The 27,164-nt window shown below is 48.0% G+C and overlaps 1 protein-coding gene across 2 annotated transcripts; it reads left to right on the top strand.

Moving 5' to 3' along the window:
- The first annotated feature begins 4,531 nt into the window (after positions 1-4,531).
- Positions 4,532-26,322, top strand: PRR13 (proline rich 13). Of its 2 annotated transcripts, none has more exons than XM_044286069.1 (4): positions 4,532-4,645; positions 17,756-17,795; positions 19,803-20,149; positions 26,010-26,322. In XM_044286069.1, the coding sequence occupies exons 2-4, from the start codon at positions 17,777-17,779 to the stop codon at positions 26,043-26,045; spliced, it is 402 nt and encodes a 133-aa protein (XP_044142004.1). In that variant the 5' UTR covers positions 4,532-4,645; positions 17,756-17,776; the 3' UTR covers positions 26,046-26,322. The 2 variants fall into 2 exon arrangements, with proteins under 2 accessions (XP_044142004.1, XP_044142005.1); XM_044286070.1 differs by lacking the exon at positions 4,532-4,645 and adding an exon at positions 4,871-4,890.
- Positions 26,323-27,164: the final 842 nt, after the last annotated feature.

Below are 27,164 nucleotides of genomic sequence, written 5' to 3'. Positions count from 1 at the left end.
CAGCGCTGCACCTACTGAAGTGAATGGAAACAGCGCTGCACCCACTGAAGTGAATGGGAACAGCGCTGCACCCACTGAAGTGAATGGAAACAGCGCTGCGCCCCCTGAAGTGAATGGAAACAAACAGCGCTGCACCCACTGAAGTGAATGGAAACAAACAGCGCTGCACCCACTGAAGTGAATGGGGACAGCACTGCACCCACTGAAGTGAATGGAAACAGCGCTGCGCCCACTGAAGTGAATGGAAACAGCGCTGCACCCACTGAAGTGAATGGAAACAGCGCTGCGCCCACTGAAGTGAATGGAAACAGCGCTGCACCCACTGAAGTGAATGGAAACAGCGCTGCGCCCACTGAAGTGAATGGAAACAGCGCTGCACCTACTGAAGTGAATGGAAACAGCGCTGCACCCACTGAAGTGAATGGGAACAGCGCTGCACCCACTGAAGTGAATGGAAACAGCGCTGCGCCCCCTGAAGTGAATGGAAACAAACAGCGCTGCACCCACTGAAGTGAATGGAAACAGCGCTGCACCTACTGAAGTGAATGGAAACAGCGCTGCACCCACTGAAGTGAATGGGAACAGCGCTGCAGCCACTGAAGTGAATGGGAACAGCGCTGCACCCACTGAAGTGAATGGAAACAGCGCTGCGCCCACTGAAGTGAATGGAAACAGCGCTGCACCTACTGAAGTGAATGGAAACAGCGCTGCACCCACTGAAGTGAATGGGAACAGCGCTGCACCCACTGAAGTGAATGGAAACAGCGCTGCGCCCCCTGAAGTGAATGGAAACAAACAGCGCTGCACCCACTGAAGTGAATGGAAACAGCGCTGCACCTACTGAAGTGAATGGAAACAGCGCTGCACCCACTGAAGTGAATGGGAACAGCGCTGCAGCCACTGAAGTGAATGGGAACAGCGCTGCACCCACTGAAGTGAATGGAAACAGCGCTGCGCCCACTGAAGTGAATGGAAACAGCGCTGCACCTACTGAAGTGAATGGAAACAGCGCTGCACCCACTGAAGTGAATGGAAACAGCGCTGCACCCACTGAAGTGAATGGGAACAGCGCTGCAGCCACTGAAGTGAATGGGAACAGCGCTGCACCCACTGAAGTGAATGGAAACAGCGCTGCACCCACTGAAGTGAATGGAAACAAACAGCGCTGCACCCACTGAAGTGAATGGGGACAGCACTGCACCCACTGAAGTGAATGGAAACAGCGCTGCACCCACTGAAGTGAATGGAAACAGCGCTGCACCCACTGAAGTGAATGGAAACAAACAGCGCTGCACCCACTGAAGTGAATGGAAACAAACAGCGCTGCACCCACTGAAGTGAATGGAAACAGCGCTGCACCCACTGAAGTGAATGGGAACAGCACTGCACCCACTAAAGTGAATGGGAACAGCCCTGCACCCACTGAAGTGAATGGAAACAGCGCCGCACCCACTGAAGTGAATGGAAACAAACAGCGCTGCACTTACTGAAGTGAATGAAAACAGCGCTGCACCTACTGAAGTGAATGGAAACAGCGCTGCACCCACTGAAGTAAATGGGAACAGCGCTGCACCCACTGATGTGAATGGGGACAGCGCTGCACCTACTGAAGTGAATAGGAACAGCGCTGCACCCACTGAAGTGAATGGTTACAGCGCTGCACCCACTGAAGTGAATGGGAACAGCGCTGCACCCACTGAAGTGAATGGGAACAGCGCTGCACCTACTGTAGTGAATGGGGACAGCGCTGCACCCACTGAAGTGAATGGGGACAGCCCTGCACCCACTGAAGGAATGGGAACAGCGCTGCACCTACTGAAGTGAATAGGAACAGCGCTGCACCCACTGAAGTGAATGGGGACAGCGCTGCACCCACTGAATTGAATGGGAACAGCGCTGCACCCACTGAAGTGAATGGGAACAGCGCTGCACCCACTGAAGTGAATGGGGACAGCCCTACACCCACTGAAGGGAATGGAAACAGCGCTGCACCCATTGAAGCGAATGGGGACAGCGCTGCACCCACTGAAGTGAATGGGAACAGCGCTGCAGCCACTGAAGTGAATGGGAACAGCGCTGCACCCACTGAAGTGAATGGGAACAGCGCTGCACCCACTGAAGTGAATGGGAACAGCGCTGCACCCACTGAAGTGAATGGGGACAGCCCTACACCCACTGAAGTGAATGGAAACAGCGCTGCACCCACTGAAGTGAATGGGGACAGCGCTGCACCCACTGAAGCGAATGGGAACAGCGCTGCACAGCAGAGAGAACTGGGTAGTTCCGGCGCCATCTTTCTGTGGTTAAGCTACTGCAGAATGACTGATCAGCGGAGGTGTGGGGTGTCGGATCCCTGCCGGATATTGATGGCCTGTACTATATCACTTGTAAGGGGATGGACAACCCCTTTAAAGAGCTTCTGTCATCGGGAACATGGTTATTAAACTGGATGGCTTTAGACATGCGCTAATGTCAGCTGAAGCTAACAATGTTTGTCCCTGCTTTATATGTCACATATGGCCAACCTGCGTCTCTCCAGCTCTTGCAAAACTACAACCCCCAGTATGCCCAGTCTACCTACAGCTATCAGCCTACAGCAGGGCATGGTGGGAGTAGTAGTTTTACAACACCTGGAGGGCTGCATGTTGTCCAGCCCTGTTATATGTGCCTCCGTTATTGTAAAAAATGAACTTTTATTTGATGCAAATGAGTCTCTAGGAGCAATGGGGGTGTTGCCCCTACTCCTAGAGGCTCGGTTCTCCCATCGCCATGCCCCCATCATGCTGAGTGTTCACATCATACTACCTGGCCCTGCCAATCATTCAATCAACATGATGATGGCCTGGCCAGAGGAGGGAGAACAGAGCCTCTAGAAGTAGGGGCAACACCCCTCATAAGTGACATCCACAGCGCCCCCATAGCAGTGACATCCACAGCGCCCCCATAGCAGTGACATCCACAGCGCCCCCATAACAGTGACATCAACAGCGCCTGGTTGACAGCTATTCCCCCCGACTCCACCACATACCTGTGTGCTTGGCCTGGCCAAGGCTGTGTGCTTATTTCAATGAGGAGACTTCTCAGCTTATCCACAGTGGGAAGAAAGGTTCAGACATGTTGATACCCAGCATGCCCAATCCTTCTTTCTCACAACGTCTAGGACATCCTCATACACACTACATACCGGCTGGGCTCTGCACCAGATGTTCCCTAAAATGCAACAGAACAGCTGAGTGCAACTTCCATGGGAAGAAACCCATATGAGGAGCCTGGCACATGTACATGAGGAGCCTGGCACACACACAAAAAGCCTGGACAGCTGGCACACACACAAAAAGCCTGGACAGCTGGCACACACACACCAGCGTGGCACAGCTGGACACACACACACACACACACACACACATGAGGAGCCTGGCACAGCTGGACATGCACACCCACGCAGAGCCTGGCACACACACGAGGAGCCTGGCACAGATGGCACACACGCACAAGGAGCCTAGCACAGCTGGCACACCCACATGAAGAGCCTGGCAAATCTGGCACACGCACATGATGAGCCTGGCACAGCTGGCATATGCACATGATGAGCCTGGCACACCAGGCACACACACACATAAGGAGCCTGGCACAGCTGGCACATAAGGAGTCTGGCACAGCTGGTACACACACAAGGAGTCTGGCACACACACATGAGGAGCCTGGCACACATACATGGGAAGACTGGCACATGTACATGAGGAGACTGGCACAGCTGGCACACACACACAAGGAGCCTAGCACAGCTGGACACACACACACGAGAAGCCTGGACAGCTGGCACACACACACACAAGTAGCCTGGCACATGCGGAGCCTTGCACACACACACACACGAAGAGCCTGGTAGAGCTGGCACACTCACAAGGAGCCTGGCAAAGCTGGCATGTAGACATGAGAGGCCTGGCGCATGCACATAAGGAGCCTGGCACACGTACATGAGGAGCCTGGCACACACACACACATGACGAGCCTGGCACACGTACATAAGGAGCCTGGCACACGTACATGAGGAGCCTGGCACACGTACATAAGGAGCCTGGCACCGCTGGCACACGTACATGAGGAGCCTGGCACAGCTGGCACACGCCCTCTCACAATTAATTTCCTTTTAGCCTCAGGCTGATTTTCTCTGTTTTTCTAGTGACATTTTTATTTTCCTAATGGAGAGGATATCATGACCACATAGCATAAGATCAAGCTCTCTCATGGATTCTAATTAATGGTTTTTATGCTTCAAAAAAAGTGGAAAAACACAAAATCCAGAACGTGAACTGGCCCTGTGTATTTCCAGCTCTTCTGCTGTGTCATCCCCTCCCCGCCCAGACTCGTCACTTCACTGAGCGGAGTCCTGAGTGACGAATGTCACGCGTTGCCAAGCAACCAAGAGGTTAACGGTCACCACACTGCAGTACTGATAACCTGGGTGTGTCCCGGTGTCGTGCGGACGGACTCTGCTGCTGGGCGGGGCTTCTCAGGGAGGGAACGAGACAAGGCAACCAATCAGAGTAAGAACTGCGAGGTGGGCGGGGCCAAAAGTAAAAAATAGTCCAAAGTCTCCCGGAAATAAAATACAGGACGAGCAGGAGGAGGATTGTGCTGACAGGTGCGTATCCCTGCGCTGCGCCCGGTATGGTGCCCGGTATGCACGGGGCTGTGCTGCCCGCTGGTCACATGACCGCCATATAGACGCGTATAGTATCTGCAGTACAGTCTATGCTCCTCTGCAGCTGTCACCGGGGGCTGGCTGCTGCTCCCAGTGGGGCAGTGGTAAAATATAGTGAAACCCCTTTGGAATGACCACCCAAATTGCATTGAAAAGTGGTCTGTATAGGATGGTCAGTAGGTGAGGTATGTGGTAGAACATGAAGGGGTTGGGATAGGTGATGTGGTGACCGCTGGGATGCCCAGTGATCAGGAGAATGGGGGTCCTCAGGTGCCCATGAAGGTGGCAGTCTCATAGACATGACTGTGGTCACGCGTGTGCACCACCATTACACATTTGTAAGGTGGGAATACTGCTTTAAAGGGGTATTCTGGTTTCAGAAATCAAAGGTTATTTTTTATTTTTGTTGTATGATTAACGGTGCATTCAGACGACCGTAATTCTGGGTCCGCATCCGTTCCGCAATTTTCAGAACGGGTGCGGACCCATTCATTTCAATAGAGCCAAAAAAGTTGTGCTGTCCGCATCTATAGTTCCTTTCCACGGCCCCACAAAAAATATAGAGCAATCCCGCACAAGAATAAGCATTTTCTATATGTGCGGTCCGCTCACGTCTGGTATCTATGTTTTGCAGATCCGCAGTTTGCGGACAGCAAAACGCTTGCGGTCGTGTGAATGCGCCCTTAACATTATATAATTTTTTAGTACAACGTACTTTCTATATCAATTCCTTGTGATTTTCAGGATCTCTGTTTGCTGTCATTCAGTATGAACCTTTAGGGTATGATCACACGGAGACTTTTGTAGGCAAAAATAAATAAATTAGGATGCAAAATCTGCTTCAGGATTTTGTGCTTTTTTTTTTTTTTTTCTTGATGCGTCTTTTGATGCAATTTTTCATCCTGCCCATTGTCGGATAGGAATTCTGGATACAGAATCTGCTTTAAAAACGGATGGGTTAATTATTTTTTCCGAACTGCATAAAAAAAAAAAGTGCGGTATGAATTTACCTACGGATTTTCCATTGAAATCAATAGAAAAGATCAGCATTTTGTTTTTGCCACGGAATCCATGCCAAAAGAACTGTGTGTGAACGTACCCTTAGGCCAGTTTCAGACAAGCGTGTTCTGACGTCATCTGTAATTATTTGTACGGAGATAACGCTGTCACACAGAATTATAAATCCTAATGCCGTGCAGTCCGGTCACCGGAGCTGACGTCACAACGGGCATTCACGCCCCCACACGGAGGGGGCTTACTCCCATGGGATACGGTTCTGTCCTGGTCATGTAGTGGACACACTGTGCACTGCTCTTTACAAGACACAGCTTAGGGCTCATGCACACAGCCGTTGCCCGTCCGTGGCCATATTGCAGCCCGCAAAAGGCGGGTCTGCAATACATGGGCACTGGCTGTGTGCACCCTGCATCATGGATGCGGACCCATTCACTTGAATGAGTCCGTAATCCGGCAAGGTTGGTGTGGACCCCCACAGAAGCACGTCTGAACCGCAAAAAAAAAAGCAGTTTGGATGCGGACTGAAAATACGGCAGTGTGCATAAGGCCTTAGGTTGATATCATACAACCCCTTGAAGAAGCAGATAATTTTTCTCCCTTGGATCTAAGGCTGCACCTTGCTGAGTGACTCACAGCGGTTTCTTGGTCTCTGAAGCCTCTGGTTAATAATCAGCCATCTAGCGGCATTGTAAGGGGCCCCACCCTATGCCTACACGCCCCATACAGGTCAATAATGTTCTGCTCGGCGTGGTCTATGGACTATGATCGCCAAGGGCTCAGAAGTACTTAAAGGCCCCTTTCACACGAACGATACGGATTAGATCCGGATGCGTTCAGTGACACACCATTTTGCAAGCAAGTTTAGGCTTCGTTCACATCACCGTTCAGCCTTTCCGTTCTCCTGCTCCGTTATAGGAGCAGGAGAACGGAAAGGACGGATTCGGCACATAACTGAACCAAATGGAGCCTACAGACCCCAGACAAAAGTCATGCATGTGCTACTTTTGTCTCCGCTGCAAAATCGTCTTCTGAGCGATAATAGCATTCTGAATACAGAATACATAGTACAATAGCGCTGGAGGGGTTAAAAAAATAAAATAATAATAATTTAACTCACCTTAATCCACTTGCTCGCGCAGCCGGCATCTCTTCTGTCTTCTTCTTTGCTGTGTGCAGGAAAAGGACCTGTGGTGACGTCACTCCGGTCATCACATGGTCCGTCACATGATCTTTTACCATGGTGATGGATCATGTGATGACCGGAGTGATGTCACCACAGGAGCTTTTCCTGCACACAGAAGAGATGCCGGGCTGCGCGAGCAAGTGGATTAAGGTGAGTAAAAAAAATAATTAACCCCTCCAGCACTATTGTACTATGCATTCTGTATTCAGAATGCTATTATTTCCCCTTATAACCATGTTATAAGGGAAAATACTAATGATCGGGTCTCCATCCCGATCGTCACCTAGCAACCGCGCGTGAAAATCGCACCGCATCCGCACTTGCTTGCGGATGGTTGCGATTTCTATGGGGCCTGCGTTACGTAAAAAACGCACAAAGAGGAGCATGCTGCGATTTTCACGCAACGCACAAGTGATGCGTGAAGATCACCGCTCGTGTGCACAGCCCCATAGAAATGAATGGGTCAGGATTCAGTGCGGGTGCAATACGTTCAACTCGCGCATCGCATCCGCGTGGAATACTCGCCCGTGTGAAAGGGGCCTTATATGCTGAATCCGTTCTTCTGCTCCTAAACAGGACAGGAGAATGGAAAGGCTGAACACTGATGTGAACGCAGCCTAAGGCTACTTTCACACTAGCGCTTGATCGGATCCGTTCTGAACGTATCCGATCATATTAATGCAGATGGAGGCTCCGTTCAGTACGGATCCGTCTGCATTAATAACTTAGAAAATTTTCTAAGTGCGCAAGATGCCTGAGCGGATCCGTTCAGACTTTCAATGTAAAGTCAATGGGGGATGGATCCGCTTGAAGATTGAGCCATATGGTGACCTCTTCAAGCGGATCCGTTCCCATTGACTTACATTGTAAGTCTGAACGGATCCGCACGGCCAGGCGGACAGCTGAAAGCTGCAAGCAGCGTTCAGCTGTCCGCCTGTCCGTGCGGAGGCGAGCGGAGCGGAGGCTGAACGCCGCCAGACTGATGCAGTCTGAGCGGATCCGCTCCATTCAGACTGCATCAGGGCTGGACGGAGGCGTTCGGGTCCGCTCGTGAGCCCCTTCAAACGGAGCTCACGAGCGGACCGACGAACGCTAGTGTGAAACTAGCCTAATACAGCCTTTTAGCTCTGCTCACACTATGTGCCCCCGTGACGGTGACATCCCCAGCGCGCCCTTTCCCCCCTGTTTTCATGGAAACTCTGAGTATGTCAGTGAGGTGAAGACTAAAGGATCTGTGAGTTTTTATTGGCTAGCAGGGGTCATGTGACTGTGTATATGCCTGGAAGTCAATGAAGGACCTGCGAGTTTCTATTGGCTACTTCAAGTCATGTGATAATGCCATAATTTTGTGACCGTCTCAAGCACGGTACGTCCAAGAGATCTGAAACCCAAAACCTTCCCGACACCTGATGTACCTATTGGCCAGATTTGGTGCAGATCGCCTTATACGTTAGATTGAGGCCTCCAACAGATGCTATATAGCGGTGTCCAGCACCCATAGGTACCATTGCAAATAAAAGATCGGTGTAGGTCACTTGCTCTTGTTGTTCCATACACTGAATGCTCTATACGGAACTCGCTCTTACTTGTGTCGTATTAAAGAGCTCCTGTCAGCAGGATCAACTCTATTAAACCAGGCATTCTGCCTGGTGGGGTTGATCCTGCTGATCAAAACAACGCCTGTCTTGTGACAATCAGTTGCAGCACTCCCGAGTGAAGAAAAACCTTTTGGCAAGGGATTTGTTGCACTAATGTCGCGCAACATTAATTGTAATGATAGTCTATGGTGTCGCATTGCGACATGCCAGTCGCAAAAAATCTATCCCGAGTTAGATTTTTGTGCGACACCATAGATAATCATTATAATAAATATTGCGCCACATTGATGCTTACATTTAGACCAATTTCTATGCCTAAAACGGGCGTAGAAAATGATGAATGAGACAGGCCTACCGTCTCGTCCCTTTCCACTCACAGTTTTTAAGTCTGGCGTAAGCGGGGAAAATTCGCAGAATGCAGCGCAACTAACCGTTACGCAGCTACTATAGACGGATTTCTGGATAATAAATGACCCCCTTTTTCCAGCGAGTTTCTCACAGCAGATATCATTTTAATCAGCAGGATCAACCCTGCTGACAGGTGCTCTTTATTATCTCTTCTGTCTGCCTGATGTATTATACTATTTTGTGTAAGCAGATGTATAATAGATAAAGCCCTGACTACACAGAATTCATGGTTGCCCCTGCTCCTCTTCCTGCAGGCTGTACATGTTATACTGCAGGTGTTTGTATTACGTGTTCAGCCGGAGGGCAGTGTAGATCGCACCGGCCACGTGCCATCCTCATCCTCCTCTCTCCTGACAAAGCCAGGGATCCAGAAATGTCCTGCTCTCTTCACCAGATTCTCACCAGACCAGTTTAAGACTGGATTCACGCAACATTTTTTTTGCAGCATTTTTAACATGCCTTTAACCCCTTCCTGGACACATGCTGTACATGTACGGCGGGCACACTAATCAAGTAGTTGCAGAAGCTGCACCTGCTTGATCAGAGGCAGGTGCCCGCCCTGGCAGTCATTTACGGCTGTACCCACCTGCATCGCTTGAGGCACTTGCCTCTGATCAAGAAGTTGCAGCTTCTGCAACCGCTTAATAAGTGCGCCCGCCGTACATGTATGACAAGTTTTAGGAAGGGGTTAAAGCAGAGGCGTACATAGGAATCACTGGGCCCCATAGCAAAAATCTGAATTGGGCCCCTTAACCCCGCCCACTACCCACCATGGCCCCTCCCACTTCCTGACCTTGCTCCTCCCATGCCACACCCCCATTAAATAAATTTATACATGACCTACAGAAACTGTTAGGGGTTTCCTGGGGGTGACCTGTCACATGGGATATCTGCTGCAGCCTGCAGGTCTCCTTATTTGGGGTGCCATGTTAGGCTACTTTCACACTTGCGTTCGGGTCTCCGCTTGTGAGTTCCGTTTGAAGGCTCTCACAAGCGGCACCGAACGGATCCGTCCAGCCCTAATGCATTCTGAGTGGATGCGGATCCGCTCAGAATGCATCAGTATGGCTCCGTCTGTCCTCCGCTCCACTCAGCAGGCGGACACCTGAACGCTGCTTGCAGCGTTCGGGTGTCCGCCTGGCCGTGCGGAGGCAAACGGATCCGTCCAGACTTACAATGTAAGTCAATGGGGACGGATCCGTTTGAAGTTGACACAGTATGGCTCAATTTTCAAACGGATCCGTCCCCCATTGACTTTCAATGTAAAGTCAAAACGGATCCGTTTGCACTATCATGAACAAAAAAAAAAATGTTTTTTTTTTTTTGTTCATGTTAATGCAAACGGATCCGTTCTGAACGGATGCAAGCGTTTGCATTATAGGTGCGGATCCGTCTGTGCAGACACCAGACGGATCTGCTCTGAACGCAAGTGTGAAAGTAGCCTTAAAGGGAATCTGTCACTAGCAATTTACCCCCAATTTTTTTTTCATGAATCCATGTTTAACAGAGTTCCTGTTTTCCATCTGTCTTGTTCTTTTGATTGTGAGTCTTGTCATTTCTTCAAAAAATCGATTCTTCTGATATGTAAATGACGCTGTAAGGAGCCCAGAGGGGCGTTATTCTTTCTCCACGGTGCCCAGGAACGCCCCTCTGAAATGCTGTGCCCGGCTAAGTTTGAAAACTAATAACGCCTCCAAGTTCATCTAAATCGCCTCCCAGAGGCGCGGCTAAGTGCTCAACACCCCCCCTCCTCAGTGCCACGCTCTGCGGCAAACACCCCGATCCTCCTCTCGCCGGCATCCCAAATCCTGCGCAGGCGCAGTGCCGTCAGTCATCTTATCATAGCGCAGGCGATCGCCTGCACTGCGCCTGCGCGGGATTTGGGATGCCAGCGAGAGGAGGATCGGATTTGGGAGGCGATTTAGATGAACTTGGAGGCGTTATTAGTTTTCAAATTTAGCCGGGCACGGCACTTCAGAGGGGCGTTCCTGGGCACCGTGGAGAAAGAATAACGCCCCTCTGGGCTCCTTACAGCGTCATTTACATATCATAAGAATCGATTTTTTTGAAGAAATGACAAGACTCACAATCAAAAGAACAAGACAGATGGAAAAAAGGTACTCATGGATCCATGTTTAATAAAGTACCTTTTTTCCATCTGTGTTCTTCTTTTCCATGTCAGTCTTGTCCTTTCTTCTAAAAATCGATTCTTAGGATATGCAAATGACGCTGTAAGGACTGGAGCCCAGAGGGGCGTTTTTCTTTCTCCACGGTGCCCAGGAATGGTGCCCCTCTGAAGTGCCGTGCCCGCCTAATATGAAAACTACTAACGCCTCCATGTTTAGCTGAATCGCCTCCCAGAGGCGCGGCTAAGTCCTCAACACCCGCCCCCCTCCTCAGCGCTGCGCTCTGCAAACACCCGATCCTCCTCTCGTCGGCGTCCCAAATCCCGCGCAGGCGCAGTGCCGGCGATTGCCTGCGCTCTGATAATACGGCTGAGGGCAACAGCTTCAACATAGTCACTGGGCGGCGATTGCGGAGATGAGTTGATGTTGGGGCTGGGCCCTGGGGAGAAAAGCAGCCGCATAGCCGGCTGCAGGTCATGAGTGGGCGGGGCCAAATAGTGTGGGCGGGGCCTTATCTGCGCTACGGGCCCCCCAGTGCCGCGGGCCCCATAGCAGTGGCGTGGTCTGCCTCTATGGACGGTACGCCACTGGGTTAAAGGGCATCTGTCAGCAGATTTGTACCCATGAAACTGGCTGACCTGTTACATGTGCGCTTGGCAGCTGAAGACATCTGTGTTGGTCCCATGTTCATATGTGTCCGCATTGCTGAGAAAAATGAGGTTTTAAAGGGCTTCTACTACCAGAAATACTGTTATGTAGCTGACTGATATAGCGATGCGCTAATGTCAGCACTACATAACAGTATGTTTCTAACATTTGTCCCTGTAGCCGTTTTTGTAAAAAAAAAAAAGCACTTTTATTATATGCTAATGAGCCTCTAGGTGCTATGTGGGCGTAAAATCAGCACCTAGAGGCTCCGTCTACTCACCCTTTATCCCGCCCAGGTCCCCTGTTCCCGCCCCGCTCCTTTTGATTGATGTGACGGTTTGCAGCATCGCTGACGAAATCCCGCGCCTGCGCCGTTCACGTCTGTATTCGGCGCAGTGAGTGAATGATGCGCTCCTGGTGCCAGATTCCTCACTGCGCTTGCGCCAACAGCCGGCATCAGGAGAGCAGCCTTCACTCACTGCGCCGAAGACAGAAGTGAACGGCGCAGGCGCGGGATTTCGTCAACGATGCGATGGACCGTGGCATCAATCAAGAGGAGTGGTGCGGGCAGAACAGGGGACCTGGGCGGGATAAAGGGTGAGTAGACGGAGCCTCTAGGTGCATTGCTAATATCAGTCAGCTACATAACGGTATTTCTGGTGGTAGAAACCCTTTTAAATATGCAAATTAGCCTCTAGGAGCAACGGGGGCGTTGCCATTACACCTAGTTGCTCTGCTCTCTCTGCAACTGAGGCAAAAATTTTAACGGCACCCCTTCCCCGCCCCCCCCCCCCCCCCATGCCAAATTCTTGACCTTACCCCTTTCCTCCAGCCCGAGGTATAACTTGACCAGCATGCACTTTCTATATAATACCAGTGTCTTCTTCTTATGTGGCACAAGGGTCTTTGGGCCCCCTCAGGCTCCTGGGCGTGGTAGCGACTGCTACCTCTGCACCCCCTATAGCTACGCCCCTGGCGTTTAAACTCTCTGCTTACAGTCAGTGAATTGAAACAGTTCTTGTTTCCATCATGATTGTGTGACAAGGAGCTTGGGCTGTATGATGGTGAATGATCTGTGTACCTGTGCCATCATCACACGACCAGGACAGATTTGTATCCTTTGACTGTCACTAAGAAAGTTTCAATTCATTGACCACTAGCCGAGCTTTTAAAAGCTGTGAGGAAATGATGGAAAATATGGAATAAAATGGCATTTAAAAAAATAAATGATTCCTATCTGGAGATTGTCACCATTCAGTCTCTGTCCCCAGTGAGGCCTACAATATAATTTCCCACAAATGCACATGTGATCTAAGAACCTGATGTCACTAGTCACCAGAGCTGGGAGTCGGCCCCCCACTGATCAGATACTGATGTCCTATCCTGAGGACAGCTCATCAATATCAAAATCTCAGACAAGCCCTTTAACATCCAGTTATCTTACGTGATGATTTGTCATTTCTTTGTACTTTGCCCTGAGAACATCCCATGTAGGGCTTTTCTACCGTAAATGTGTCAAGTTACATGCATAGTCACAGTTAATAGCCCAATTTAACCCCTCCCGTCCTGCAACGTACTATTAGGTCAAGCTGCAATGCAGTTAGAGCAAACTGCCAAAAAGTCACATCACAGGAGCTGTGGCTGCCGTCTGATCCCGGATGCCTAACCCCCGGCAGTGCTGACCATGGCATCTGATTGTCTGATCCAGTTCTACCGTACGGACCTAATAGGCTGCCAGGCACAGTACATTTCCGTACTAGAGTGGGGCCACATGGGGCGGACTTTTTGGTGTGGATTTGCCGGGGATTGCACCCAACGCATTGCTAAAAGTAAAACGTGCTAGATTTAAGGCTACTTTCACACTGGCGTTTTGGTTTCCGTTTATGAGATCCATTCAGGGCTCTCACAAGCGGTCCAAAACAGATCAGTTTTGCCCTTAATGCCCTAATGCATTCTGAATGGATAAGGATCCGCTCAGAATGCATCAGTTTGGCTCCGTTCTGTCTCCATTCCGCTTTGCTAGCAGCGTTTTGGTGACCGTCTGACGAAACTGAGCCAAACGGATCAGTCCTGACACACAATGTAAGTCAATGGGGACAGATCCGTTTTCTATTGTGCCAGATTGTGTCAGTGAAAACCGATTCGTCTACATTGACTTACATTGTGTGTCAGGACGGATCCGTTTTCACTGGCACAAACGGGTCCGTCCTCCATTGACTTTCAATGGTGTTCAAGAGAGATCCGTTTTAGCTATGTTAAAGATAATTAAAAAAAAACAGATCTGTTCTGAACAGATGCATGCGGTTGTATTATCTGAACGGATGCGTTTGTGCAGATCTATGACTGATCCGCACCGAATGCGAGTGTGAAAGTAGCCTAAAATCCACACTACAGGTCAATTTAAAATTTTCACAAGAAACACTTTGCTGGTACTGTAAAATGCTGCAAATTTGCTGCACGCAAATCCACATTGGGGAGATATATGAAGACTGCCGTATCTATCCACTTTTTTTTAAGAGGCAGAAGCCTCTGCTCTGCCGTCCGCCAGATACTGAAGTGTACGCTATCTCCAGGCTGGCATAGACTTCATCTATAAGGCCCCTTTCACACGGGCGAGTATTCCGCGCGGATGCGATGCGTGAGTTGAATGCATTGCACCCGCACTGAATACCGACCCATTCATTTCTATGGGGCTGTTCACATGAGCAGTGATTTTCACGCATCACTTGTGCGTTGCATGAAAATCGCAGCATGCTCTATATTCAGCTTTTTTCACGTAACGCAGGCCCCATAGAAATGAACGGGGTTGCGTGAAAATCGCAAGCAAGTGCGGATGCGGTGCGATTTTCACGCATGTTTGCTAGCAGACTGCAGTAGCGTCCTGGTTACCATGGTTACCGATCGGAGCCCCAGCGATTAAACTGGGACTCCGATCGGAACTCTCCGCTGCCACCAATGATCGGGGGGGGAGGCCACACACTGGCCACCAATAAAACTAATGCAATGGGGGGGGGGGGGGGGGGCAGGGAGCAGTCATGTACACAGTTCTTAGTATATTCTAACTTGAAGCGTCCCCATCACCATGGGAACGCCTCTGTGTTAGAATATACTGTCGATCTAACTCATATCCGACAGAATATTCTAACATAGAGGCGTTCCCATGGTGATGGGAACGCCTCTAAGTTAAAATATACCATCGGATTGGAGAAAACTCCGATCCGATGGTATAATAGGGACTCCTGACTTTTTACATTGAAAGTCAATGGGGGACGGATCCGTTTGCAATTGCACCATATTGTGTCAACGTCAAATTGATCCGTCCCCATTGACTTGCATTGTAAGTCAGGACGGATCTGTTTGGCTCCGCACGGCCAGGCGGACACCAAAATGATTTTTTCTTCATGTCCGTGGATCCTCCAAAAATCAAGGAAGACCCACGGAAGAAAAAAAACGGACACGGACCTACGGACCCTGTTTTTGCGGACCTTAAAAAAAAAAACGGTCGTGTGCATGAGGCCTTACTGCGTCCCACCTCAGCAGCGATGGCGCGCTGTGAGAGACCCTGCTTATGCAGTTCAACAACCTGACCACGTTAAAGGGAGAGTTTTTTTGCCTTTGCCATCACGTGTAACTACCTGACAGAAAATGACAATGAATCCACATCTTTGCACAGATTTGGCCTTTTAAAGGCATGTGGTCCTAAAATTTGGATCAGCTGAAAAACTGCCTGTTTCAGTTTAATCGTTATTTTCAATTAATTGAATGCTCAAAAAGTGTTTTGTCTCACTCCCATTTCTTCTTGTTGCATGTTGAAGCTCTACTTGGAATCTTGTTAAGATCCAGCCATGCTAAATATGATTTTTTTTGCCATTTTTCAAGTGGTCTTAAAGGGAGTCTGTCACCAGCATTTCCCTTTTTTAACCCTTCCCACAGCTCCCTAGCAAGCTTACAGTTAATAAAAACGTTACCTCTGGGATCAATCCTGGACTTATAGAACCATCAAAAACGATCTTTATAAGATATGCAAATGAGGGCTCGCAAGTGCCCAGGGACGGCGTTACTCTCTTAGGTGCCCTGCTTGCTCAGCCTTTTCATTGCGTCCCCCCGCCCCTTCCTTCCACCCGCCCATCCTTTCCCTCTGACCGCCTTTCTACTAACTTGTTATTCTGCCGATATCCCACGCCTGTGCACTCATTCCTTTGGCCGGTGCATGCGCACTGCGATGCCCATTCCTTGTACGGCATCACAGTAATTAATGCGCAATAGTTACTGTGATGCCGTACAAGGAATGGGCATCGCAGTGCACATGCGCCGGCCAAAGGAATGAGTGCGCAGGCGTGGGATATCGGCAGAATAACAAGTTAGTAGAAAGGCGGTCAGAGGGAAAGGATGGGCGGGCGGAGGGTATGAAAGGGCGGGGGGACGCAATGAAAAGGCTGAGCAAGCAGGGCACCTAAGAGAGTAACGACGCCCCTGGGCACTTGCGAGCCCTCATTTGCATATCTTATAAAGATCGTTTTTGATGATTTTATAAGTCCAGGATTGATGCCAGAGGTAACGTTTTTATTAACTGTAAGCTTGCTAGGGAGCTGTGGGAAGGGTTAAAAAAGTGAAATGCTGGTGACAGACTCCCTTAAAACTTTTGATCAGGACTATATTTTACTACTTTTGCACCAAAAAAAAAATCCTTTTCATGTGTGCATCACCATAATGTTTATTTTTCTGTTTGTTGGATGACCTGTAATTTATTGCCGTCACTTTCTGATACATATGTTTTGATCAGTGTTAGGCCTCATGCACGCGGCCGTTGTTTTGGTCCGCATCCGAGCCGCCGTTTTCGGCCCATTCACTTCAATGGGGCTGCAAAAGATGCGGACAGCACTCCGTGTGCTGTCCGCATCCGTTGCATCGTTCCGTGGCCCCGCTAAAAAAATATAAAATTGCGGAACGCGCACGGACGCCATCCGTGTTTTGCGAATCCGCGATTTGCGGACCGCAAAATTTTTTAACTGATGACCTGTCCTCTGGATAGGTCATCAGTCCCTGATCAACTGTTTGAGAAGCCACTGGCGCTCCCAGTAGCACCGCAGCCTTTTCTCAGCTCATCAAGCACAGCGCCGTACATTGTATAGCAGCTGTGATTGGTATCGCGCTCATCTGCGTCTAGGCCACAAGACTGATGAATGTGACGTCACACGGTCTAGGAAAAGCTTAGATGATTGGCGGGGTTCCCGGGTGTCGGACCCCCGCTAATCAGATACAGATGATGAAATTTACGGCTCATGCACATGAGCGTGCAGTATACTGGCACAGGCTGTGTGCACTCCTTATCATGGATGCAGACCCATTCACTTGAATGTGTCCGCAATCCCCAACATCCAGTCTGCACCGCAAAAAAATAGGACATGTTCTATTTTTTTGCGGTGCGGAGGCACAGACCGAAATCCCACAGAAGCGCTCAGTAGTGCTTCCATGGGCTTCCGCTTCATGCCTCCACTTTGTATCTTGTGGATTGCAGACCCATTCAAGTGCATTGGTCCCCATCCATGATACGGAGCGCACATGGCAGGTGCTTGTATATTGCAGACCCGCTGTTTGTGGGCCGCAATCCAGGCACTGGTCTCACACGTTTGTGCGCATGACAACTAAGGCTGTGCTTTATTTCCCCGGTCTATTGCCTCCATTCCGTCTCCATTCCGCTTTGCAGCGTTTTGGTGTCAGTCTGATGAAACTGAGCCTTTCACAGCCTGTGCCCGTGCATTGCAGACCGCTCGCTAGTTGCGATCCGCGTGCATGAGCCCTTAACAAACAACATGCAACATTTTGGCACAAAGTGCACCGACACAGACTGAAATAAAACTGACTTCAAATATTCCCCCTATATTCAGTGTCCTCAGGAATATTCTCATCTGGCTTCTAGCCTTTGTTTTCACCATTGTGATAACCTGATATTAATGTCACCATACCCTCTGTATCCTGCCGTGTGCAGCACCTCCCCAATGATCAGATAAAAGTAAGGTGTTTCCGCTGTAACCTTCTAATCTGACAAAGGTTTTTGGTTTATCTGTAGAAAGAATCTTCAAACAAAACCATGTATCCCAATACTCCAGGTATGTAGCGTGTTCTCTATGTTTCTCTGTGTGTTGCGTGTTCTCTTCGTTTCCCCATCTGTAGCATGTTCTTTGCATTTTTCGATTTATAGCATGTTCTCTGTATTTCCACTGTTGCCTGTGGAGCTCACAATCTAAGTTCCCTATGGAGTGTAGGAGGAAACCGGGGTAAACCCACGCAAACATAGGGAGAACATACAAATTTGATGCAGATGTTGTCCCTGGTCGGATTCGAACCCAGAACCCGAGTGTTGCAAGGCACCAGTGAGCCATCTTGATGCCCGATGGGCTAAGGAGAACCCCTGATCATCTGGTATCTACACTGTAGCAACTAGCGTTACTGATGACATATTTCCTCATGTTGAAGATAACCGCTACAAGCTGTTATCAATACAAAACAATATTTCATAAATTTTTAAGTTGCAACCCCCATATCCTTTTCTCTTAGATATCTCTGTATTCCTTGAGTGGAAAAGCCATCCAAGGGATCTTCCTTCTGGGGATATTGTTGGCTGCTCTGTGCTTAGTATATCCAAAAGGGCAGCAAAATTAATCAGTAAAGGAACCTCTACTCTGCCCCTCTGATTTCAGCACCCAAAATGGAGAGGGAGATGACTATACTAAGGCCCCTTTCACACGGGCGAGTATTCCGCGCGGATTCGATGCGCGAGTTGAACGCATTGCACCAGCACTGAATACCGACCCATTCATTTATATGGGGCTGTTCACATGAGCGGTGATTTTCACGCATCACTTGTGCGTTGCGTGTAAATCGCAGCATGCTCCTCTTTGTGCGTTTTACACGCAGCGCAGGCCCCATAGAAGTGAATAGGGTTTGCGTGAAAATCGCAAGCAAGTGCGGATGTGGTGCGATTTTCACGCACGGTTGCTAGGAGACGATCGGGATGGAGACCCGATCATTATTATTTTCCCTTATAACATGGTTTTAAGGGAAAATAATAGCATTCTGAATATAGAATGGATAGTAAAATAGCGCTGGAGGGGTTAAAAATAAAAATAATTTAACTCGCCTTAATCCACTTGCTCGCGCAGCCCGGCATCTCCTTCTGTCTTGATCTTAGCTCTGTGTAGCAACAAGGACCTTTGGTGACGTCACAGTCATCACATGATCCATCACATGATCTTTTACCATGGTGATGGATCATGTGATGACCGGAGTGACGTCACCACAGGTCCTTTTGCTACACAAAGCTAAGATGAAGACAGAAGGAGATGCCGGCTACGCGAGCAAGTGGACTAAGGTGAGTTAAATCTTTTTTTTTTTTTTTTTTTTTAACCTGCTATTTTTTAAGCGTTATTTTACTATGCATTCTGTATTCAGAATTGTTATAAGGGAAAATAATACAATCTACAGAACACCTAACCCAAGCCCGAACTTCTGTGAAGAAGTTCGGGTTTGGGTACCAAACACGTGCGATTTTTCTCACGCGAGTGCAAAACGCATTACAATGTTTTCCACTCGCGCTGAAAAATCGCGGGTGTTCCCACAACGCACCCGCACATTTTCCCGCAACGCCCGTCTGAAAGAGGCCTAAAAGTTTCAGCCACCTACTCTCTAACAACGGGTGAATGGTGGTGGATTTTACTCCAAGCCGTCTTGTTTTCTTCTTAACATTATATATATCTATCATCTATCTATCTATCTTAGGTGTGTGTGATATATATTAAATAGATAAATTCCACGGCACATCCAAAAAAATAAAAAGTGAGTTTTATTCACCAGAAATACAACAACGTTTCAATCCACTCAGTGGGATTTTTCTAAAAGATTCCATGGAGTGGATTTAAGCGTTGCTGTATTTCTGGTGAATAAAACTCAGTTTTTATTTTTTTACATTTTCTTTGGATGTGCCGTGGAATTTATCATTTTATGTAAGTAAGGTGGGTGGATCGCCCCCACAGCCGCTGGCACCCAGCCACATTATTCTCTTTTTGCTGTGCTGCCCTTGATAGACAAATATATATATTATTTTTATTCTTAAACAGGGCAGCCCGGTTACCCACCAAATCCAGGATATCTACCACCCACTAATCCAGCATACCCTCCATCTACACAGCCTGGATACCCCTCAGGACAACCAGTATATCCCCCAGGGAACCCTGCTTATCCTCCTGGTCAGCCTGGATATGCTGTCGGGCACCCAAGTTATCCTGGACAACCTGGTTATCCTGGACAACCTGGTTATCCCCCTCCACATTCTGGTCCTTGCCCACCAGTCATGCCAGGGTATCCAGGGAATCCTATGATGCCTGGTTATCCAATGGATAAAAAAATGAAAAAGAAGATGAAGAAGGCACACAAAAAAGCACACAAGCAGCATGGCTATGGGAGGGTGAGTATCAGATAAATATATGTCAGAGCCTAGTGTATAGATGAAGAGCTCATTATGATGCATCGAATCCTACAAATTGATTTGTCTCATCAGCAGGACTTCTTCCCCTGTGACGGGCCTATGTCTGCTCCACGTGCCGCTAGATTGACATGGCCGGACATTTAGCCTGGCTCTGACAATTTGCTGCCCACGCTGCTGCTCCGTTTGGCAGAGCAAGGCTTTAGAGCTGTGACTGCAGAACAGATTTGCTCATCTCTATAATCAATATACATATAAGGCAAATTGTCCAGCATAGTATATAGCTGGATAGTTAGAACATACACGTTATTTAGCATGTCTAGTTTAAATAAAAGGGATGTCTGCATAAAGCAGGACAGGTCCTCCAGAGTGAGGGAGACCCTTTTTGTAGCTGCTCTCCACTTTGGCCAAGAGATCAGGATCCTGAACAGAGCATCCCCCTTTATCAACTCAAAATGCCCTAACAGGTTGCATGAAAATTGGTTTTCTGAACTTCACAACCCCTTTAAACGTTGATTTTCCGATCAGTTGATTTTACACGGCCAACAGAGCAGGCAAATATTGGGCACAAACGATTATTGGCTCCACGGTATGGGGAAAACAATTATTAGTCATTGTTTAAAGGGTCTTTAGGCTCCGTTCTGTGAGGTTTGCATTTAGCAGATTAATTTATATAGATTGGTATGTTTTCTACCCTGTAAAAGAAATGAACACCTGAGGGATATTAAAGGGGTTGTGTCAACTACTTTTTACTTCTAAAAGTATATTTTCATCAAGTACTCTAGCTCCCATTCCTCCTTGGATTTTTATTTTCAACTTTACCTCATTTGCAGTTTTCTTTTATCCCCCATGCTTGAATCCTAGTTCCTGTTCTGTCATGTGCGTGCTGCCCCATCATGCCTTAGCGCAGTGACATGTGACACCAACAACACCCCTTGTTCTTGCCAATGACGCTTGTGCAGCCTACATTACAAGGCTCTAGGGGTGGGCGATATGGCCTAAAATCTATATTGCGATATAATTTTAAGCATGTGCAATATGCGATATATATTGTTTTCTATATTTTTTTTGGGGGGGGGGGTTTAAACTTTTTATTTTATTTTTTTACTTTTTATTTAATAACTATTAGCCTCCTTTGGGGCTAGAACCCTTGTCATATTCACCCTAATAGAGCTCTATTAGGGTGAATAGGACTTTACACTCTCCCTGCTGCCCTGTGAGCAGGGAGCTGACCATGGCAGCCAGCCTCTCATGTGCCCCCCAGCCCCTGATCCCCCCCCCCCAGCCCCTGATCCGCCCCCCAGCCTCTCTTGTGCCCCCCAGCTTCTTCTCAGCCCCCTCTTCTCAGCCCCCTCTGGTAACTCAAACCCACCCCCCTCCCTCCCCAGTACTAATCATTGGTGGCAGTGGCCACAGGGTCCCCCTCCTCCCCCCCCCCCCCCCATCATTGGTGGCAGTGGGCAGTTCCGATCGGAGTCCCAGCAGTGTAATGCTGGGGCTCCGATCGGTTACCATGGCAGCCAGGACGCTACTGAAGTCCTGGCTGCCATGGTATGTTAGTGAGCAGCATTATACTCACGTGCGCCGTTGCCGCCGAGCACTCCTTCTTCTCATAGGTCTGTGCGGCGCATTGCTAATGCTATAAGCATTAGCAATGCGCCGCACAGACAGAAGAAGGAGCGCCCGGTGGCCACGGCGCACGTGAGTATAATGCTTTTCACTAACATACCATGGCAGCCAGGACTTCAGTAGCATCCTGGCTGCCATTGTAACTGATCTTCACTACCACTCGGTGGTCATATCGCGGTCCGGCGATATAGGCGATATGCACAAATTTATATTGCATATCGCCCACCCCTACAAGGCTCCAGTGTAAACTACAGCAACTGAATATCAAAATAGATTTGTTAGGTGGGATACATTTATATGAGTGGCTGAACCCCTTTAGATGGAATTTCCAGAGGTAAATAATGGCAGTCTTTACTTCTGCACAAGGAAGCAACCACTTCTCCCTAAATGTTCTAGGCACAATGGTGTGTCTGTATGTGCCCCGTTCACTTAAAGTGCCATGACTGCAACCACAAGAAGCCCTGCTGATCTAATACTGATGACCTATCCTAAGGCTAGTACCACTGTATTGTTTCCATTGTATAGGTCATGGTGTGCAGTACCATATCCTAAGACTAGGTCACTAATAGTAAAGTCCCGGTAAACTCCTTTTAAAAAGTCAATGGGAGCAGTGCTGCAGTAACCCGGCATGGCCAATGTACAGAGCTGTGAATTTCCGGTGCCTCTATCCAGTGCACAGCAGCCTTTTGAACAGCTAATCGGCAGTGGTGCCATAAGTCGGACCCCCAACAATCTCATATACACAACCTCTCCTACGAATTGCCCTAGAAAACCCTGTTAAGTCGGAATGCTTTGTGGAATAACTGCTTGAATATTGGGAATAAAGTTCATGTTTCCTTTGTGCTATATACTGTGGACAACGAAGACTAGACCAAGCCTGGGTAAATCTCTCCTAGCTTCACGCTGATGTGATCTGATGTATTGAGAGCAATGTGTTCTGTGCGCACTCCAGTGTCTTCTACTAAATAATGTATGAAAAGAGCATTTTGAGAGCTCAGATGTGAAGCAGCGATGCTGGAGATTAGGAAGCTGCTAATTGTCTGTACAAACCAGAAATCAACAACTGAGACGGCATGTAACTGTATAGAAAACCGTAAATGTACCGTAATATAGCTGGTCATGATGTAGTGCTGTACGTGCAAGAGAGCAGACCACCCTATGCGTTACCAGGTTTGGCCACCCAGGGCAGAAGGGCTTGGTTTTCTTTTCTCATGCCATGACCTACATACAGTACTACCCGTGAACCAATTATCCAGCCCCTTCTTTTTGTAGCAATGTAGTTGCTCAGGAGAGGAGAACAAGATCTTGCCATCCAGTACGAGAGAGGATGGGACCGACGCTGGACCCTTTCTCTCTAAGGTCCACATAGTCTTCAGGGGTATGTACATCCTCATGTAGCATATAGGGCCAGACTTTACCACCATGCAAAGCAAGCAAACGCTTGGGGCCCCCAAGTAGCCACAAGCAGTTGGCTGAAAAAAGAAAAAAAAAAAAAGGCTAAACCAGTGGCTATGTACCGCCTATGCATCCAGTTCTGCTGCACAGGGACCCAGTAGGGGACGGAGGCTGTAGAGCAGTAGCAGGAATGCCCATTGCTGCAGTGGGGCTTAGCAGGCTGAAGGGGGCAGAACTTAGCAGTATGAAGGGATGGAATAGTGCAACGTGGGCCCAAGCCGTAACTTTGCTTGGGTCCCCTGAAATGTCAAATTTGCCCTTGCACATATACAGGTGAAACTTGAAAAATTAGAATATTGTGCAAAGTTTATTTATTTCAGTAATGCAACTTAAAAGGTGAAACTAACATAGGAGAGAGTCTCATTACATGCAAAGTGAGATATTTCAAGCCTTTATTTGTTATAATTTGGATAATTATGGCTTACAGCTTATGAAACCCCAAAGTCACCATCTCAGGTACCCTTTGCTCGGGGGGTATGGATGAATTAGCTGACTACAGAGTGACACTTTGAGCCTAGAATATTGAACCTTTTCACAAAATTCTAATTTTAAGCTGCATTACTGAAATAAATTGACTTTTGCACGATATTCTAATTTTTCGAGTTTCACCTGTACATCTTGCTTTCAGGATGATATATACTTTTATGTAGCATATTTCACCAGTTTTTTTTAATTTAAATCAAAAATTTTCATAAACCAGTTTTATCGACTCGCAAAGCCTCTTTTGCCAGCGAGACTAATTTGCCTATATGTCCTGGACACTCGCCACAATCATTTACATAGGAAGCAAAATTTGGATGGTGGGAGCAAGCACAGGAAAAACATACAGATGTTTCTGTGGTCAGATTTGAACCGAAGACCTGAAGTGCCGACACAGAACGTGGAAGTACTGAGCCACCATACTTCTCATCAATGACCATGTTGGTATATATGGAGTTGATATGCCGTAAGTAACTGATTACCAAGGGTCTGGCAGCTGGAGACCTCAAGGTGCTGAGAAACGTGGATCTTTTTGTCCATAAATGGGGGTCAGCATCCCTATTCTCAGGATTGGTGGTGGTCCTCTTTATGGCATAGCAAAAATGGAAATACAAATACATAAAATTAGTTAATTAGGTATGACATTAGTTTTATGACGCAAAAAAACCTGAAACCTTGTCTGTTACACATAAAACAGCGAGTAAAGTAAATGGGGATGTCGGTAGCCTCAGCCGGTTTGCACTGTGCAGAGTCCTCCCCTTAGTTGCTCCCTCCTCGGTGCTGTGTACATTGTCACTGCTTGTAGTGCTGCCTGCATACTAGGGGTGCACCGAAATGAAAATTCTGGTCCGAAACCGAAAATTCAGGATACCCCTTGACCGAAACCGAAACTGCCTTTTTGCCCAAATACTTTTAAAAGACCCCCCACCCCATAACAGTGCCATCCACAGACCCCCCCACCTCATAACAGTGCCATCCACAGACCCCCCCACCTCATAACAGTGCCATCCACAGACCCCCACCCACCCCATAACAGTGCCATCCACAGACCCCCACCCCATAACAGTGCCATCCACAGCCGCGCCCCCCCCCCCCCCCTTCCCCATTGTACAATTAATAGAAAATAGCGGGGAGGGACTGGGAGGAGGAGCTGGGGGCCGGTGCGTTCACTGTGCTCCGGCCCCCAGCTCCAGTAGTTATAAAATGTTGTACAATTAATAAGCATTCTATTCATGAGGCCCCCTCTGCAGTATTACATTCAATACAGCCACATCCTACTCACAGGGCTGTCATCTTAAGGCTGGCCGGTCGGGCAGAGGAGCGGCAGCGTCACGACTGACGTCATGTGCCCGGCCTACTTTCTGAATGAAGGAGGCGGCGCAGGCATGTGACGTCAGTCGTGACGCTGCCGCTCGTCTGCCCGGCCGGCCAGCACAGCCCTGTGAGTAGGATGTGGCTATATTGAATGTTCTACTGCAGAGGGGGCCTCATGAATAGAATCCGTATTAATTGCACACTTTTTATAACTACTGGAGCTGGGGGCCGGAGAACAGTGAACACACCGGCCCCCAGCTCCTCCTCCCAGTCCCTCCCCGCTATTTCCGGCCGATATGTAAAAATATCGGCAGAAACAGATTAGGTGCATTTTCGGCCGCCGAAATTTCGGTGCACCCCTACTGCATACAACAATGGTCACAGAGACTGAGCATGTGGGGAAGGGTGATGGATCACACATGCTCTGTAGGCTGATTAGAAGAGCCAGCCCCCCGTACAGGTTGTCACTGACAATGTGATGTATATTGGGGGATCGGAATTCTGGAAATTAACAATGCGACTGACATACAGCATGTCCTCACAACATGAGAGGGGTTGTCCAGTTACATGATACTGATGACCTGTCCTCAGACTAGGTCGTCAGTATCCAATCAGTGGGGGTCCGACTTCCGGGATGCCCGCCAATCAGCTGTTTCAAGAGGCCGCTTTGCTCATTTTGGTTTCAGGGTTTACATGTGCACCAATTAGATAGCTATCTATTTTACATCCTACAATAATACTGCTCTGTATAATGTGTTATGTATGTAGATTGTAAGCCCTCACGGGCAGTGCCCTCGCTCCTTCTGTACCAGTTTGTAACTCGTCTTGTTCATTCTTGGTGCAATTGTCTGTATTATGTATGTGTGTGCACCCCTTATCATATGTACAGCGCCATGGAATGAATGGCGCTTTAATAATAATAATAATATTAATGTTGACATTTCTCTTTCTGTCTTTTCTGCAGAGATCTTCATCCTCCTCTTCCTCTAGCAGTGACTAAAACACATTAAAAATTATTGAAAAATCCTCAGGGTTAATCCCCTGCACCAAAGTGTAGCATGCACAGATTTCACAGAAGACAAGCCTGCTGCAGACCCAAGTGTCTTATGTATGTTATTATCCTGGATGAATGTAATTATACCCGCAGCGTCTTGTGGTTATTACTCTGCTAGAGCGATGCCATACATTCCTGCTATGATAATATATATTATCATTGTAAACTGAAAAGGACTTGCTTTCAAGACTTGCTTCTAAAAATAAAGTTTTAATTTACTATACAATTAACCTTTATTATGGATTCGGAACGGATGGTGGCCCTTTTTTATAAGTTGTATGCTGTTTTTTAATTAGATTTTTAGATGTATTTTGAGCTAAAATATTTGTAATAGGTTTTTAACCACATGACTTTATTTTTACAGTTTTCCCCAAATGAAAAAAAAAAAAAACTTCTGTAGCCCAGCAAAAAAAAAAAAAGTGTTTAACAATCCTATATGCTAAATCACAAAAACATGCCTGGTCATTAAAGAAGCTCCGTCATCAGGATCAGCCCTACTAAACCAGGCATACTGCATGGGAGGGTTGATACTGCAGAGTAAAAACATGCCTGGACATCGAAAAACCGTTTAGCTGTTCCAGAGAGACTGACTTTTTCTTCTGTATGGAAATTGGGGCTTCACTGTGGGGCCTATCCCCTTGATGCAACTCAGCTGCTCGGTTTTCCACACCTTCCTTCCCCTTGACTGACAGGACCAGGCATCAGCATGCTCTCAAACTGGAGAGAGAAGGACCAGCTGATCATTTTTTTTAAGATCGAAACACATAAGCTTTAGTCTTATTTACCCCTGGAGCTGGGTTACTTCTTTGTGCAGATGAGCATCCTTTCTCCTTGCCCCGTAGTAGCGTGTCAGTGGCGTGCACCTCAGTTTCAGTGCATGCGCAGCAAGCATCTCTTCTTCTAAGCTGATTTATGACCAAAGTAAAGGTCTGCTTTGATTTGGGTATAAATCAGCTCAGAAGATTCTTCTGGAGAGGAGGAGGGGATGGAGACTGAGCCGTCAGCTTGATATGGGAGAAGGAAAATTTCCATAAAGAGGTAAATGATTCAAGTAATATTGAGGAT

Source organism: Bufo gargarizans, chromosome 3 (assembly GCF_014858855.1).
Source record: "Bufo gargarizans isolate SCDJY-AF-19 chromosome 3, ASM1485885v1, whole genome shotgun sequence".
NCBI classification, from domain to species: Eukaryota; Metazoa; Chordata; class Amphibia; order Anura; family Bufonidae; genus Bufo; species Bufo gargarizans.
Note: the sequence above shows the minus strand (reverse complement) of the source record. Positions and strands in the feature narration are given on the sequence as shown.